At 43.3% G+C, this 18808-nt stretch overlaps 1 protein-coding gene across 1 annotated transcript in view; it reads left to right on the plus strand.

Moving 5' to 3' along the window:
* The window catches only part of LIFR (LIF receptor subunit alpha), a 59421-nt gene that overhangs the window by 30445 nt on the left and 10168 nt on the right, over window positions 1-18808 (plus strand). The window contains exons 6-16 of the mRNA XM_080933759.1: window positions 1276-1450; window positions 3286-3540; window positions 5494-5623; window positions 5953-6122; window positions 7761-7906; window positions 9587-9749; window positions 10049-10119; window positions 10978-11191; window positions 13882-14061; window positions 17198-17299; window positions 17903-18070. Of these exons, the coding sequence (XP_080789885.1) occupies window positions 1276-1450; window positions 3286-3540; window positions 5494-5623; window positions 5953-6122; window positions 7761-7906; window positions 9587-9749; window positions 10049-10119; window positions 10978-11191; window positions 13882-14061; window positions 17198-17299; window positions 17903-18070 (1774 nt within the window). The remainder of the gene's footprint in view (window positions 1-1275; window positions 1451-3285; window positions 3541-5493; window positions 5624-5952; window positions 6123-7760; window positions 7907-9586; window positions 9750-10048; window positions 10120-10977; window positions 11192-13881; window positions 14062-17197; window positions 17300-17902; window positions 18071-18808) is intronic.

Consider the following 18808-nt stretch of genomic DNA (forward strand, 5'->3'; position numbering starts at 1 on the left):
ACAGTAATTGAGAAACCAGTAAGCTTTAATTTAGCAGTCTGAAAATGATGTGTGTCTCCATCTCCCTGTTCAGTATCCCCATGGCTTCCTTTAACTTAACACTTACTTTCCACTTGTTCTGAGACGTGAGGAGCAGGTATGAGAAGTTGGTCAGAGGCCATGTGGATCCTGGGACAAGAGGGATTGGCCACAGTGTTTCATTTAAGGTGCAGACTGTGCACAGCCATAGGAAATGCTCCAAACAGCTGGAGAGGGACACAGGGAGCCTCAGAGCTGTCCTGAAGTGGCCCTCTGGTTCCCACTTGTCGCTCCTTGGGAACAAGCTTGCATTTGTGTCTGGAGACAAGGCCGCACTATACCATGCAGCACTCGGGTCTCAGCCTTCCCAGGGATAGGGCTGCAGCTCCGGTTAACTCCTTCCGCTCATTCCTTCCGATCTGTATCTCCATCCCTGAGGCAGAGGCAGCAGGATCATGTTGCTCCTTCATAGTTCGCAGCGGTGTTTTATTAACTGCCGCAGTGGAGAATGGGAGCCCTTTCTTCCTACCTCACCGTTCTCTGGCTCCCTGGCTCCTGCCCCTCCCTCTCTTCATTCCTATGGCGTCCTAACGTCTTCAAATATAGTTGAACCAGCACAGGTAGAGTGATGTTCTAAACGCCAGCTTCAGCCTCATCTTTTTATGGAGCTTCTTATACCTTTCCATTTCTGCAGTTAATTAACTCAATAGTAATTTCTCTCTGGGTGGAATGATTCTCCTTAAAATGTTCCAGTGTATTAGGGGTTCTTGCTTTGTGTTTTCCTGTTCATCTTTGTGTGTATCTCTCTGTGGCCCTGGGGCTGACATGGAGTCAGAGTGGTAAATTGCTGAGAGATTGAGAGATGCTCACTCTAACTTTCAGAAGCTCGACAAGCCCGCTACCGCACAGAAGATGGTGACAGACGTTTCCTCTCTCTCTTTTGGAAGCAGGAAAGGCTAACGCTGGGAGCAAGGCACAGCTTGTCTTGGGCAGGGTTGCCAGTTTAATTAGGTGTACTTTACACATTTGACAGTTTTGTCAAAGTTTGGAAGGGGATGCTTCATTCCTTAATTAAATATATATATACATACACATATATAGTCACCCTCAGACAGTGGGCAGACCATTTATTTACCCTTGTACATTACTTGGTGGCTGACCACATATATTCTGTGAGGCCTTTCTGTTCATTTATCCTGGAGGAAGGCAGCACATTAGCATTATTTGGAAGCATAATTGTGTTTGTGTGTGTTTTAGGAGTCAGTCAGCACAGTGCTGAGTGGTAAAGATACAGTTCACCACTGGAACTGGACCTCAGACCTGCCCTTGCAGTGTGCTTCTCACTCGGTGAGCATCAGATGGCACATTGACTCGCCTCGTTTCTCCGGCAACAGAGAGTGGAGTGCGTGGAGCCCGCTGAAGAACATCTCCTGTAAGCTGCCTTTATAGTCCCTGTTTCATATGGGTTACATCGCTTAGGAGTACGGGTTGGGACATGCCCTTAGCGTTTTGAGTCCGGGTAGCTATCGTCCAAAGTGGTCACCTCAGAACTGTGGATTAAAGAAATTAAGACCTTCCCCAGAAGGCTGTTGGCCTCTAATAGGAAGATGTAAAATTCTGGCGGGGGGGGGGGGGAGCAAGTCACCAGGGTCAATAAAATGAAGGCCAAAAACCATCCAGTGTTCATTACAGGTGGACAGTCTGTAGAGCAACATCAGATAAGGAAGGGCCGGAAGCAGCTGGATAAATAAGGGAGACTCTGGGGCAGTTGAGCAAGACACGGTAAATATAGCCCAGGACAGCTGAGTTTAGAAAAGAAGGGAGGGAGAGGGAGGCCGAGATGTAAGCGGCAGAATCTGACTTGGGGTCAACAGTGTCTGTCGTTACTTTGGTTGGCTAAGGGGTAAGAGTGGGAGGCTGTCAACAGAGATGTAAAATATAGGAGCCAGTTGGGTAGGAAAGGACAGCTTCACCTTTAATACTCTGAGCCTCAGACAGTCTGGATGTCAGTCCGGCATCCAGAGTCGTGGGCGTAGCTGGAGATGTCCCTTTGGGAATCACAAAGATACATGTGATTGGAAGTGTTTACATCCTGAAGGCCAATGTATCGTTGCTAAAGGTGATTAGGTCCCATAGAACCTTCCCCTTGGAAGCTCTCTGACTGTAGAAATACTGAAGGAGGGCCAGTAGTCTGAGTCGCTAAGAGCGACTCAGAAAGTTCAGTGTGGTGGAACCCAAGAGAGGAAGGAGATTGAAGAGGTGTTTGGATGATAAAGGGGCCCTCGGATCAAACCTGGGAATGGCGAGTTCCTTTGGTGAACATAGGGGAGATAAAGGGGACCAGAGGTCACTGTGTAAACACCAGCTGTTAGGAGTCGAGCTGGGGTGCGTGACCTTGACCTGCAAGGGTGTGATTCAAGCAGCAGCTGTGAGTCGGGATGTGGGGTGCTCCCCACTTGTTTGCTGAAGAACAGTGCACCTGCTCTAAGAACACAGGAGGGTTTCAAAAGAATAAACGTCCCCATTGAGTGACACTGTGTGAATCTTCTGCATGTGTATATAAACCCTTAAAAATTAACCCGTGACCTTCGACGGTGGCCTCTGATCTGGTTCTGTCCCTGCGTAAGTAAATAAGGCCACGGGCTTGCTTATTTGTGTCTTTCTCTTTTGAAGCCTGAGTGCTGTGCTTCGCATTTGGCTCTGCATTACTTCACAGCATCTACAGTATGCTTTGTACATTCCGAATGTTTTAAGCTCTCATATGTGGTGGGCTATACCTGTGATCAAAACCTGCAGCAGGGACGGGAGAATTAACTGAGCTTTAGGCCAGCCTTGGCTCCATGGTGAAATCCAAGCCACTGTGGGTTTCAGGATAACGCCTTGTTTAAAAATACTAAAAGTGAGGAGCTCTGGTGGGAAAATGCCCTCTACTCAGTCTCTGAGATGTGTGTGTGTGTGTGTGTGTGTGTGTGTATGTATCAGAGCTTCTACTTCTATCTAGTCTAGGTAAATTAGTGAGACCCAGGTTCAGTGAGAGCCCCTATCTCCAAATGTAGAGTGGAGAGTGAGAAAGACACCCCATGTCAACCTTTAGTCTCCATACACATACACGTCCGTACATCACACACACACACACAAAAATAAATAGAAAAAGTAAGTCAATAAACAAAAATAAAAATCATCCTAGGAGACAAAAAGGATGCTCTAAGGAGACAGGTTTATGTAAGAGCTGTCTGAAATGTTTGTGATTCTTCTCTTTCTTTCTAGGGACTCGTAATACTGAGACTAATGTTTTCCCTCAAGACAAAGTGGTACTCGCAGGCTCAAACATGACCATTTGTTGTATGAGTCCAACAAAAGTGCTTTCAGGACAGATTGGAAATACCTTTCGCCCTCTTATCCATCTTTATGGGGAAACCGTTGCAATCCATATCCTGAATATACCTGTTTCTGAAAACAGTGGAACAAACATCATTTTTATCACCGACGATGATGTATATGGAACTGTTATCTTCGCAGGCTGTAAGTACATTGTGCCATATAGTTCCTCTTGGCTGCAACTGGTCCCTTGCCATCCTTACTTTTCTGTAAGCTGACTATTCCTTCCTTATTACCTTGTTTAATACAAATACTATACAAAGTCTAGAACCCTTGCATAGGAGCCAGGAACTTATTTCTTTCATACCTATTCCTGTACTGGGTCTAAGTTTCATAAGGTTGAGACATCTAGCAACTAGGGGTTAGTTTAAATTCTCAACTTCAGAATTGATCAGAAGTCCTTAGTATATGTAGTACATCGCTTAGGACTAATTTCATGTACATTTGTTTTCCATTTTACTAAAGTAAACCCTTAAGTAGCCAGGCTTAAATATTTCATACTGTATCATTTATCCAGTTTTTAAATAGCATATTTGAGGACAGCAAAAGAAAGGCAAAGGGTGAGAAGTCTTGTTCTTCATGATTCTGCCTGAAATGCGGGCGCCCTCCCTCAGGGAGGTGGCTGCTCACTCCTGTATCCCAAAAGAAGTCTAGAAGTGGTGGTATTGGGCCTCTCTTTGCATGCAACACTTACTAGCTTTTAAAAAATGACATCTTATGTTTACTGGCGTATTAAAAACAGATGATCTGAATTGAGATTTACCCAATTCCAGTTGAATTCTTGTAAGTTAATTTCTTTGAAAAGGGAATCAGTACAATTCAAACATTGTCCTCTCATTTTTTTTTCTCTTGTCACACCCCTGTTTCTTTTCAATTCATTCTTATAATTTGGACTTTAAATAGATTAATGTGTGTATTCTATACCCTAAAGTAATCACCACTATAAATGTATTCTAAGTCTCAGCATGTAATAAGAGGGGTAGATAATTTTGCCTTAGGTTTAAAAGAACTTTCAAAATAAGCATATCAATGTTGAATTAATTGTCTAATTGTAAAACTGCCATCAAAACATTCACCCATCATCCTCGGTATCAGCTAAAATGCCAGTAGAGGAGCCTGGGAAATCTCAGCGAGTAAGGACACCTGCTGAACAGTCCCATGACTTAAAGGCCCTTGGAGCTCACATAGAGACAGGAGAGAGCCAGAAGGAGAACTCCACTTAATTGTCCCCTGTCCCTCTCCCCCCCACCCCCGTCATATACACATCCAATATTAATAAAAAAAATTTGAACTAAGTAAACCATTACTGGGATCTCTTGGGAGAGTATAGAACAGTTTGTATTTTGGTTGACATCTAGGTACTATTTGAAATTTTTGGTTCCTTCAAAAATAGTATTATTTCCACGGAATATTTTAACAGGCAGATACATTGTTCGTAAGTTTTATAGAAAATGAAAATCACTTGCATAAATATCACTTTGGGATGGATCAGTGTCTGTATGTGTTTGGATTTGCATGATCATAAAGATCATCTTGTATAACCCAGTGCCAGACTGTAATGGTTTAGATACCATTTTAAGGTTTCTTACACCTTCCTCCCCAGAACTGACCTTTTTCTTTGCCCAAAAGTGAAGCTGGAGCAGATGTTTCCTGGGAGTGACTGTATGACTTTTGGCATCCTGATATCTCTGTCTCAGCCACAGTGTGTAGATAGATGGGACACAGTAACTAACAGTTTCAAACTGTAGATTATGGGGCCTGACTTAGAAGCCTTTGAAGTCAGGTTTAAGGGAAAAGCAGTTTAGTTCGTTTCTCAAATTGCTGTTGGGAATTTGCACAGGAGCTAAATTGAGAATTCAGCGTTTAGTAAACTGTTTCGAATGCAATGCAGACTGTAACGACAAACCTTGCAGAAAGAGTGAGCATTTCTGCACTATTCCAGTGTGCAGAAGTGTGTGAACAGCACATTGTTAGAAGGGAGTTATGCAAAAATCTCACCTAACACAACTGTAAAACTGTGGATTACAGGAGGATATGGATGTATACACACACATACATATATATCCATATCCCCTTCGTCTTTCTTTTTCCGATTAGATCCACCTGATGTTCCCCGGAAACTGAGCTGTGAGACTCATGATTTAAAAGAGATCATATGTAATTGGAATCCAGGAAGGATAACAGGACTGGTGGGCCCACGAAATACAGAATACACTTTATTCGAAAGGTAATGTTAACCAGGAGAGAGTGCTGGTGGCAAAACCTTTGGAAGGACCTGTTTCAGGGGAGTGTCCTGGCGCCTTGCTGTATTGGTACCGTATATACTGTAATAGCTGCGAGTGACCTGCACACAGCTGCACTTCTATGCTGCCTGGTGAAGAGCCCCAGATAGTCTGTGCAGGCAGTGGTTATGCCTGCTTATTTTCTGTATCATACACAGTTTTATGATCAGCCTTTAATGAAAAAACAGACTTTTAAAGATCAATAGAAATCTGCTCATCCCCACCAATGTTTACATCTTACCATCCTGAAATTATTTTTCTTGTTAATGGACAGCATTTCAGGGAAATCAGCAGTATTTCACAGGCTTGAAGAACTTACCGACGAAACCTATTGGTTAACCTTGCAAATGCTTCCTGACCAAGAAATTTATAACTTCACCCTGACTGGTCGCAACCCACTAGGACAGGCAGAATCGGCAATAGTCGTCAACGCAACCGAAAGAGGTGAGCCATTGTCACCAGCCCATGTGTGTAAATAACCACAATTAAAATAACACGTGCCCTCGGCACTTCTGAAAAGTGACTCTACAGATTCGTGTTTGCCATTTAATTAATTAATCAATATATTTAATTATAAATTTTATTTTAAAGAATTAAAATGAGTAATTTCAAATTTTGAGTTGAGATAAAAATTTGACTCATTTAGATAGAAACTATATATGGCTTTGTCTACTTGTTCTGACCTTTTTTTTTTTCTTTGCCCAGTTCTTGAAAACATTTATTTTGAAACATTTTTTTTGACTCAGAAGTCATTGCAAAAATAATGAATCACAACTCCGTGAATTTGTCTGTCTTTCCTCAGCGATAACACCAAAACCAGAGCAATGGCCTCGTGCATGTTTTCACCAGGCTAGTAATCTAGACGGGTCGCCTGCTCCGTGACACGCGTATTCACTAGAACATGTGCTTAAACAGTGGGAAGGGACGACAAGGGGAAGTCCCTTTGTGTCTTGGGAGCGGTTATACATCTTAATTGTGATGGCCGTCACCTGAACCTTTACACAGATGAAAGTCCCTCACTGTGTCTGCCTCTGTCAGATTGCACCAGCTTCATGTCTGTCCTTCAGCCCATGTTGTCATTTGGAGTATACTATAGATGAGACCGCACAGTGTAACCACTCGAGGCTGGTGTTTCTTATGATAGGATCCCTGAAGGACATCTAAATTGTAGGCTGTTAATTGTTCCTTTCTTTGTTACCGAATCTCTTGATTTTTTTTTTTTTTTTTTTTGCCAATATGTAACACAGAAATAAGACACATAAAATCTTTTTGTGGTTGTCCTTCCATCAGCCCAATGTACTATTCACACTAGGCTCTGCCACGTCCTGAGACCTCACAGAGACACGTGGGTACAAGCAAGGGCTTTGTCACCAGTCTGACAAGGGGGACAGTAGAGGGTCCCACTGCCTCGTTATTCCTTATTCATCACTTTATAAACAGAAATTGTATTTTATATTATTTTATGTGGGTATGTATGTGCTGAGTGTGCCACTTATGTAGGCCCTCAGAGGACAGAAGAAGGACCTTGAGTTAGTGACCGTCAGCTGCCTCATGGGGGGGCACTGGGAACTCACCCCATCCTGCCCTCCTCATTTCTGTTTCATCTCAGAGTCAGCAGTGACACTCCAGCAGAAGGTGTTTGTCTGCCTGAGTCTTTCCCTCCTTTCCCATGTACATGGTTCTTCCTTTGAACCTCGGAGTCTACAGCCATTCTCTCTCTCTCTCTCTCTCTCTCTCTCTCTCTCTCTCTCTCTCTCTCTCTCTCTCTCTCTCTCTCTCACACACACACACACACACACACACACACACACCCCTAGTACATGTGGCTGTCAGTTACTCTGTATCTGTCATTCCCAGTATATCCTCAACACCAGGTAAAGAACCTTGAGCATAGTTGATTCTTTAAGATCATTGGTATAATAAATCTACCCAAACTGTATTGGCTTTTGTCATTAATAATACCTCCTTGCCCCCCCCCCCCACTGTATACACATAAACTTTGCTTTTAGTTTTTCTTACTAGACGAGACCTTTTCCACCCTTAATCGCTTAAAGGCATTGCTCTTTATAATTCTATTTACAGTTGCTCCTCATGTTCCTATTTCATTGAAAGTGAAGGACGTCAACTCAACAATTGTTACACTTTCTTGGTATTTACCAGGAAATTTTACAAGGATTAATCTTTTATGTCAAATTGAAATTTGTAAAGCTAATTCCAAGAAAGAAGTGGTAAGTAAAATTCTTCCATAGCTTTCTCTTTGGTTATTCAGAATAAAATACTCAGTTTCAAAAATAATCAAGCAAATATGTATGTTTATGCACACACACACACACACACACACACACACACACACACACACACACGTTATTCTGCAGACAGTTATTACAGAGTCACCAAGTCAAGAAAGACCTTACAATCCAAAGAAATAGCAGCATTTTAATGTATGTTCAATCATTTGGTACTGGACAGTAAAGATTATAAGTTCACCTTTTGCTGTTCAGAATGTTTTCAGACTTAGTTGTGTAATAGCTCTGTGAACGGAGTACTCCTTAAGATTGTGAATGAAAAAATATCTTTAACCTTAACCTTTGACTAACTGGCACAAGAGAGTAGAAGGGAATTTTGAATTATTAAGTGCATCTGTAGAAGCAAGTTGAAATTGGTGATTATAAGTCAAAACAGGACTTTTTAATACATTTTAAATAATTAGATTGACTTATACTGTACCCTTCTGTAATCTGTGATAACCCAGAAGCAAATGCTACTGCAGTTGAACATTAATTTGCAAACTTGCTGGTTTCTGTGAAAGCATTTAGAAGTGCACAGTTTGACCCGAAAAGCCACTTTGTAAGGAGCAGCTGAGCACTCAGAGGCTCTCTAGCACTTTCATCTTCAGATTTGTGTCAGACTGCTTCGTTGTAACTTTATTTATATTAATTATTTTTTTTTGTCTACTTACTACATGTTCAGTACATACATGACACATGCATAAACCATGCCACTTGTACCCAGGATGATTCCCAGTATCCTTGGAATAATGTACTAAATCTTCAAGCTTGTCTCTAATTACCAAACTGTTAAAGTTTAATGGTCATGAACTACTCACTGATAATCAAAATAATAGCATCTTTATAAATTAACTGAGCATAATCATTTAGATCTAATAATTAGATTAAAAAGCATCCCAATATTTTATTGAAGGCTACTATGTGTTAGTAGTAGGTCCCAAGAAATTTCTCTTCCTAAAGTCTGGTATTTGGACAAAAGCCAGCATTCCCCCAGGGACTTAGGTAAGATAGTCCCTACTTGCTCAAAGGAGTCATTCTCCTGATTGCTGGCAAGAAAGGACATGGGGCTCTTCCATGAACCTGTGCTTATGGTGCCTATTAGCTTATCAAGACTTATGCTGGCCTCTAGGTTCCCTCAGACCTTACTCCAACCACCTGCTATACTGTGACTGGCTGACACATTCCACCCTGTACCCCGAATCTCTCCACCCCACCCCTAGCTTCCTGTCCCTTTCCCAGTCTTCTCTGATTGCTGTGTGACTCAGCTCTTTTGGCTATAGGCTTTTGCTCTCTTTGCTCCCCACTCTTCTCTTCCTCTCTTGTTCCACCCGCACTCGCTCCATGGCCTGGTCTATTCTGCTGGCCTTGTTCAGTCTGGATTCTTCCAGATGCCTCGAGCTATTCTCGCTCCCATATCTACAATAAAAGCGCTCTCCTTAATCATACCTAAGAGCGGTCCTGTATTCATTTTCATTCACGGTGGAGCACCATTCTCTTAATGCAGCATTTCATAAAGATTGAACACCATGAACTCCGCTGTTGTAATTGCAAACTAGTATGGCGCTCAGTTGATTCATGTTACAAGTTTTATACCCCTGTAAATTCACGGTTTTCAAATAGCGGAATGCCACAATGAGCGGATCCGAGGATTCGACTTACAGTGTTGCTGTGGACAGACTAAAGCCGTACACTGTGTACACTTTCCGGGTTCGCTGTTCTTCCGAAACCTTCTGGAAATGGAGCAAGTGGAGTAATGAAAAGCGACATTTAACCACAGAAGCCAGTAAGTGATGTGAGGCCTTGGCCGACTGGTAACTGGGAGAAGGGAGGAATGGCAGGGAGGAATGGTCATGTGGCTTTGAGGGTCATTTTACCCCATTTTCTGGGCCCCGTTTGCTCTGGAGATGCTGAGAGGCTTGGTTCACTTCAGCATCTTCCTGTTGAAGCTCTTTCCAAATGGAAGCCACCTTTCATGGGGAATATTTCCAGATCCCCATATTTCAAACACCTCCACTTCAGTCACCGACACAGTCCCATCTTGCAGTCTGCATCTAAAGTCTGACTTAGGAATCTCCTTCCTAGCTCCTTCAAAGGGACCAGATACTTGGAGAGAGTGGAGTTCTGATGGAAAAACCTTAATCATCTACTGGAAGGTGAGTATGTACTGTTTTCTTGGATGCTAAAATTTTTTATTTTGCTCAAGTGTTTAACGTGTGGACGGTAACTTGGATTTGGTGAATATATCAAATTTTACTTGCTTATTCAGCTGTACTGATACATGATATATGAAACACACTGTCACAGAAATGAGTGCAAGGAGCCAGGGCTTTCCAGTCTGCCTAAGTTTACCATGTCCCAGCCTCATGTTTCTTACCACTCCTGATTCCCCCAGCACTGAGAGAGGGTCTGCCCTCAGTTTTGAACACTTTACTCTGATCTTATGAGTGTGTGTGTGTGTGTGTGTGTGTGTGTGTGTAGAGTTGAGAGGAAAACTTAGGGGAATTGGGTCTTCTACCTTCTGGGGACCAAGGGATTGAACTTAGATCTTCAGGCTTGGCAGCAAGCACCCTTACCTACTGAGCCATCTTGCCATCCCTTCTTTGAATTTTTGTGTATTTCCTAGTGTTTTTGTAATTGTCACATGGCATGTGGGAGGGAAAAGAATACATATGTGAAAAGCTCAGGCCATACTGCTTCACCTCTTCAATAGATGACTCCTTCAGGCCACGTGTCTTTTTACATGTTTGCTTCTGGAAACTAAAACTTAACATTGTTTTACATTACTTAATGTTTAAAATTTTGTGTATTTTTAAATGCTTAGCAACAAGCATAGCTCCTTGTCAGGATTTCATTCCACTTTTGTTTAACCATGTCTCCGGATTTTGAAATCTGAGTTTCACGCTCCCGATAGCTTCATGGTCTCCTGTCACCGTTGATGGTGAACGTAGCTGTGGGCTTCAGAACGTTTCTTGAGTTTTCGTGACAGAATTTGCTTTTCTTGTCTTTCATAGCCTTTACCCATTAATGAAGCCAATGGAAAAATACTTTCCTACAATGTATCCTGTTCATCAAATGAGGAGACACGGTCCCTTTCTGAGATCCTGGATTCTCAACACAAAGCGGAGATACAGCTTAATAAAAATGACTACATCATCAGCGTGGTGGCTAGAAACTCTGCTGGTTCGTCACCAGCTTCAAAAATAGCCAGTATGGAAATCCCAAATGGTGAGTGCTTGGGAGCTCAGGGAAATGGAAACCCTGTGGTGTCAGCTTTCCTGAAGGGAGGTGGCATATCCTGCTCCTCCCATTCTATTTGCATATTCTGCCAATAGGGAACAAAGTTCTTGAAAGTCTGCTGCCCAAGGAGAGATGCAGTCATTATTTTTTGTTTTGAGACAAGATTTTGCTATGTGATTCAGGCTAGCCTCGAATACACTAGATAACCAGGCTGGACTTGGACAGGTAGTCTCCTGCCTCAGCCTCCCAGAAGTCCTCAGAATTGATTTGAAGCCTACACCATGTGGTAGGTGATAATACTGTATCCAATTACTGTGTCAGAGAATATGAAAAATTCTGGGTGAGGACAGTACTCTTAGGAAGAAAACCTTAAACATTTGGTAGAAGACTGTTTAAAAGTTTTTTTTCAAGAGTAAGAGTTTTTGTTGTCCGTCTAGTTTTGCAGCCTGTTGGGCAGGTAAAGAAGACACTTGTTTTAATTGGCAGCTTTGTAGTGAATTGATACTTCCCCCTCCCCTCCCCCCACCAAGTGAGTGCATGCGGGTGTGTTGTTTTGGGAGGGGGTTTACTTTGTTTTTGTTTTATTTTTTATTTTTTAGATAAGGTATGTATGGTCTAGAACTTGCCAGCTACCTAAGGATGACCTTGAACTCACTCCAAACATAGAAATTCTTCAATAATAATAATAATAATAATAATAATAATAATAATAATAATAATAATAGCCTTTCTAAAAACTAAATTGCATTTTTAATAAGGGTTTTGAAAAATAAAAATCCACATGAAATTTGAATTTTTCTTGTGTTTTCCTCTAAATTATTCAGATTGCCAGTCCATGACTTACCATATTCCTGCTCGGCTTTTCCCTGGACTTTCTTAGTCTATATTCATTGCACAAACTAGTGCATTTGAGCTGGATATTTTTACACAGACATATATAACATACTAAGGTCTTCTTTATCCTCAGATGACCTTCATTTATCCCAGCCCCCACCTACCAGCCTCTCCTTTTTCCTCCAGGCTAGATCGATGCTGAGTCAGGAGTTTTAAATGGCCATTTCCCCCTCCTTCCTGTTGCTTCTTCAGTATGGAAAGAACTGTTTACAAGTGCACTCTGACAGAAAGGAAAAGTCTTGTTAGGTCTCCGGAGTCTCTCAGCGCTCCTTCGAGGTGGCTTTTTATTTCTTGGTACTGACCTGGTTTGTTCATCCGTCCTAGGCAGTGACCACAGAGAATTAAGAGGCAGGAATGTAGCAGGGTTGTTTCAAAGACTGGATACGCCCTGGCCTCAGCACAGCCCTAAACGAAGGCTGGTGTGACTATGCAGGGAAGCAGGAGTCAGCAGGGCGTCTGTCTAAAGGCCCCTCGTTTGTACCCAGTGCTTTGCAGACTGCAGCTGTTTTGCTTTCTCTTTAACTGGAACATTCTGATGCTACCTGCCCTGAGTGGCCTTTGGAAATGTGATTCACAGGTGGAACTGTGGTTTCACAGTTACACACACACACACACACACACACACACACACACACCGCCTACAGCTCTAGATCCCAGAGTCAGAGGCTACACAACTTCAGTTCAAGTTTAGAGTGTGGCCTTGTAATCACCTGGAGCCAAGAAGCATTCTTACGTCCACAGCCTTCGGTGTTCTAAACCAGGTGCGCAACTGTGTTCAGGAGGTGGCTGCATTATGAATGCACATTTATTTGAAAATCTTTCCTATATGTGGCTGGTCGTCTTTTTCTTCTTCCTCCTCTTCTTCTTTTTCTTCTTCTTCCTCCTCCTCCTCCTCCTCTTCTTCTTCTTCTTCTCCTGTTCCTCCCCTACTTCTCCTTCTAACCAAACTCTTATGTATAGATTAATTGAAGAGGTCATTCTTGTCTCTCATCCTCATGGGAGACTCACCCCCCCTTTCTTTCTTGGCCGTACTGGGCTGCCCTCCATGCTGGCGCCCCATCCTCCCCTCCATCTTCACTTATCCCCAGGACCAGCAGATGGACAAGAGAGTCTCCTATAGCCATGGTGCCTGCTCTCATTCCCGGGGTATGCACACCCTTGGCACCCCCAATCCCAGTATCTCATGGTCTCTGAAAAATGCCTCTACCCACACTGCTCATCCCACCTCATGGCTTTGTGGTGTCAGCCCTTCTGCATTCTCCGCATTACCCCTTGGGAGTCCCCTGAGCCCAGCATTTGGGTCTGGGATGAAGGAGTCCCGGAAGGCAGGTGCTTGGCTCTTCCGGTTTTGGATGCTCCATCCTCACGTGCTGTGCGACTCCTTTTCCCATGAGCTCTGCTCGCCTTGGGTGGAGAGAGCAAGAGTTAGTTCTCCCCTGGTCCTTCCCAGACTCCTGCCTTCTTCTCTCCACATGGCCATGCTAAACACTCAAAGGGTGTTCACCCCACTATGTGTCTACTGGATTCTAGAAGCTTCTATATTTTCTCCTCAGCTTCTTTGTGATTTATTTTCTGAATAAAGGTAAATGCTATAGTTATTCCAAAAGCACCGTTTTACTTCTCTGTTAGAACACTGCTGTCCAGTTTAGCCACTATTTTAAAGTTTGTGTATGGTAAAATAACTTTTATAACTACTGCCCATTTTCTCCAGGCTTGCTTTCTGGTATTGCTTTGACTGCCAATAAAATGTCTTTTTTTTTTTTTTTTTTTTTTTTTGGCTGAAGATGACGTCACAGTAGAGGAAGCAGTTGGACTAGGAAACAGGATCTTCCTCAGTTGGCACCACAACCCAAACATGACTTGTGACTACGTAGTTAAATGGTGCAACTCCTCTCGGCCTGAGCCCTGCCTCCTGGACTGGATAAAGGTTCCTTCAAACAGCACTGGGACTGTCATAGACTCCGGTAAGAATTCGTAGCTCTCTGAGGCCTTCAGGGGGGGTTTTGAAAAGCCACACAGATGTGACTACGTGTCATGACCCGCTTTAATTTAATTTGGTCTAAATAACTATGGCATTATGGTATGTGTATGGAGAAGAATAGCCCCTGGAACTGCAGTGATTTCTTGTCCAGAAACCCACTCTGATAGCTCATCAGAGAGAGCAGCATAGAGTCGTATCTGAGTAATTGTGGGGTTTTTGTTGTTGCTGTTGCTCTTGCTGTTTGAAACTCAAGAGACCTGGCTGCTGCTTCTGCAGAAAGGAGAGGTGTGGTTCCCCACACCCAGCTCTGAAAATGCGCTCGATAGCTTTGTGCTCTGCAAAGGGGTAAGTAGCAGCCAAGGGAATGCGTGAGTGGTGGTATCCGGATAAAATAGACTTCAACAGGAGTAAAAGTTCTGTCCCAGATGCAGCAGTTCAGGAACACACTTCTGAACAAGGAACACAGTGCAGCTAGTGAGCCTGTGAGTCTTGGCAAGTGAGGCAGCCTTGACAGGTGCAGCCTGGATCCTCCAGACCCACCACGCTTCTCCTTCGAGAGTGCCCCACCCCCACCCCCCGGCAGTGCTGCCTGCCTTCTGTTGAGCCAGTGTGAGCCTACATCTTTGGGGTTTCTCTTGAGCCAGTAGTGGGCCTGCAGGTTATGATACTTCTAGAGACATCAGCTACTGGTTCTTTCTTCTGTGTTGGTGGAGCAAAGCTGGAGGGCAGAGGGTCCCCAGTCACTTTTCTCCCTAAGAGAGGTTCTGTTCGTTTGCTGTTTCCACCATTAAAGGGTAAAAAGGCTGCATTATGTGTCAGTTAACCACAGCCCAGTTCAGCCCTCGTCCTCCCCCGCCACTAGAGCACTTCCGGTTGACTAAAGTGTCGGTGGTCCTCCCAGTCGCTCCCTTTCTCCCATGGCCACCTCCATCTTCCTCTTCCCTACACCTGCCCTCTCATGTGGGACAGGGTGAACCTATGGTCTCTCCTTTCCCTCCTGGGCTTGCAGAATAAGTGGGGTGCCCTTGGACAGTGTTTCCGGGAGGACAAGTTACAGCTGACATCCCTTAGGATGGGAAGAAGCTGCTGTAATAGCTCCCACTGCGCATGAGCGGGCTCTCTGCAGTCACTGAGAGAACAAAGGCACAGGGGACTTGGAACGTGTCTGGGTCACAAAGTTAGGAGGCAGTGGTGCCAGAATTCAAACACAGAACCGCTCCAGGCCTCTGAAGGCCAGGGATCTTGGTACTTCCTGCTGAGCTTCTATAGTGACCCCTCCTCTTTATGCACTCTTCCTCTCCTTCAGCCCTCTGCCCTCACTTAGGATATCTGCATCACCAGCCAGGCCCTTGTGAGCGACATACCTAATTAAATGTTGATAATACGCAATTTTAACATAAAACAAGGCACGGCTTCACATGCAGTATGAAATCACAACCTCAAGTATATCTTTCCTCCCAGGGAAGAAAGGCACAAAATTGAATCACTTGGCTGAACTTGCCATCAACATTTACTTAGTACCTGGAAGCACTTAGCAAACATTTTGGAAACAAATAGAGTAGGGAGAAAAGTTAACTAAAAACAAAAGCTCAATTTTTATTTTTGGTCACGTGACTTTTGAGGTTGACCATCTCACTTCGGCTTCTGGAGTTCTGGAATGTGTTCTTTGGGTGTGTGACTTAAAGAAGCACTGTATTAGCCACAAGAATATGTTGTACCCAGAAGCCGATACCTCCTGCACTGTTAGGACCTTAGGAAGCCCTTGTCTTCCTCCAACATGAGCTTCCTCCTGCTTCCCACAGTCCCCTTCAGAGAGTGCTTTGAGAGCCTTTTCTCATCTTAGAATTGATTAGTGTTTCTCTTAAGATCCCGCACTTACTACAGGAGAATGTGGTTACTCTTGCCCTGGGCCCCGGGCCTTCCTGACACATAGCCAGCTTCTCCGCGTTGAGAAGGGCTTTGTGCATTTTTATCTGTCATGCCTTATCTTACATATTTGATGACACATTAAAAGGTGCTTTACGAGTTGAAGGAAGAGAATCAACTGGGAGCAGGGGCTTGCACTAGGGAGCGGTGGTGCAAAGGTCCAGAGTGTAAGACATTGGCGTGAAGATGCCGTGATGAAGCTCACTACTTTGTGTGCTAACCTAAACGAGTAATTTAAAAACCTTCAGATACGTCTTGCGTGTCTCTTGCTCAGTGAGTGTTGCAAAGAGAAGCAGTCGCCAATGGCCTGGTTTCTTTGTCCCTGAAGCTTCGAGCTTGGGGGTGGGGGTTAGTTCTGAGACTCGGGGAAACATCAGTTTTTCCAACCAAAAAACAATGGCACATGGGAGAGGGAAGCATTTGTTAGCACAATGAGCTGACTGGATGACTGTTGCATTAAATAATTTAAAAAGGACCAGCCAACCCTTGCTGTCGCTGGCATCCTAGAGCTACATGAACTGCAGTCACGTTCCCATCAACCGCCCCCTGTGATTATTGTCACAATTCCCACTAGCCTGATCAATACTCTGAAAACTTGTAACAATCAGATTTATATCAGTAAATCCTCACTCCACAAAACATTCACACAATAAACTCTAAGCCAATTGATATGATAATTGCCTACCTAGATAAGACAACTCGCCCCATAATAATCCATCCCTTATAAGATATTCATAGCTACTGGTGGCTATCCAGAGCCACACGGAAATGGTTCATCTGTGTCCTCCATCTTGGCTTCTCTCTCTTGGCTTCCTCCACCTTTCCAAAATTCTGTCCCCGCCTATCTTTGTCAAATCACAGGCTTTGACTTATCTTGTGCCTGCCCTAGGCTTAATATCAACCACAGAAGTTTGTACCTGACAGGCAGGAAAATGTCAGCCTCAGCCACCTTTGTCTCTTTAAAGAAATGTCATCCTGCGACCTTTTCATTATTATAGGCATGAAGGTGTTTATGGTTTGCTTAATACTCTTAAATGTTTACCAATTTTGAAAAATAAGCCCAATCTATTTTTATAATAAATCTGTAGTTAGCTTTGGAAATTTTAGCATGTTATAAATTTTATGCTTCTAAGATAAATATTCTTGCTTACCCACACAGAGTAATGAAAGTTCACTGATTGTTTATCTTACAGATCAGTTTCAGCCAGGAGTAAGATATAACTTTTACCTCTATGGGTGCACTAACCAGGGATATCAACTGCTACGTTCTATAACTGGATACATAGAAGAATTAGGTAAGTTAAACGGGTGAGTTCTTTTCAAGTTTGGCTAACGTGAGAACTTATAAACAGGCAAGTAACAAGAGTTACTCTCCAAAACATACTGAATTTAGTTGTTTAGATCAAAGAAGATAATTTCTATCACAGATTTATCAAAATTATTAATCACTTATTCTCCACCTGTTTGTTGAATTCACAGTTTTAGTCTTGACACTGAGAAAGTTGTATCATAGCTGTCATACTTGATTTGTGTTTACGGACCTTAAAAACCTGGAAATGTATCCAGGACTTACAGCAAAGAGGGGAGGGCACATTCTTGAAGTCTGAGCAGTCACTTGAAAGCTGCGGCACAGGTTATCCCCAGGGTGCCCGTTTTGTGTAAAGGCTGTGGTTCCTCCCTTAGATGCGCCTGGTTATTAGCTTAGAAACGTTGTTTAGTCATCAGGGGGTTTCGGGCTCCAATACAGTGCAGTTTAATTCCAAGAGCAGGTGTTCCTGAAGCCAGAAGTCTCATGAGCCATCACTCCCCTGCCTTCAGCAATTGACTGCTTGGTTTTGTTCGTTTTGATTTTTATTGTATATTCTCTGCATTTACATTTTGACCTCTTGTTCTGACAGCTCCAATTGTTGCACCCAACTTTACTGTGAAAGATACATCTGCAGATTCCATATTAGTAAAATGGGACGACATCCCCGTGGAAGAGCTCCGAGGGTTCTTAAGAGGGTACTTATTTTACTTTCAGAAAGGAGAGAGAGATACTCCTAGGACGAGGATGTTGGAGACAAGTGAGTAGATGATTCTTGGGTTCTAGCACTGTGTACAGAAAACAGACTTTCACTGGACATGCAAGAAAGAAGGGACTGCTGGGTAGCTAGACAGTTTGCAAAACTATCTGGGAAAGTATACAATAAATAGTATGCAAATTCTTTAAAAGTCAGAATCGCTTATTTTTGAATTTTTTCCTTATAAGCCCCCACAGAATGGTGGCCACTTCTTACTAGTGTTGTATGAGTCACACCATAGCATATTATTTATTTCCAGTGTGGTTTTATATTCGATAACTAAAGAGGGAAGAAAAAAAATATAAAAATTGGGTGCAAGAACCCCAGTTATGACCTAGAATCCAAATGGCGGCAGACTTCGCTGTCAACAGATAACTGATAGAAACCACAGAAATGTCTTTAAAATGCTGTTTCCCTCAGTGTAAAGTTCTGCGCCCTGGTACTCTGCAGCTCGGTACCAGAATAGAATAAGGAGCTTCCTAGGCATGCAGGGCTGCAATTGTTTTCCTCCTCTCTGCAGCCTTTCTCTGGAATCTGCTAGAAGAGAGAAGGCCTCACACTGTGGGGAAAAAGTGAGAGCAAGCAGAAAGGAGCTGGGGCTTGGGGCAGGGCAGTTGACAGGGATGGAGGCATGGGCCAGGGTGTCTGGAGAAGGGACCGGGGAGTGGTTGTTTCCATACATGAAGAATGTACAGAACATTCACTGCAGCCTATGGGAAGAGCTGAGAAATCAGTGCTTAG

Source organism: Micromys minutus (genome assembly GCF_963924665.1).
Source record: "Micromys minutus genome assembly, chromosome: 20".
Taxonomy (NCBI): domain Eukaryota; kingdom Metazoa; phylum Chordata; class Mammalia; order Rodentia; family Muridae; genus Micromys; species Micromys minutus.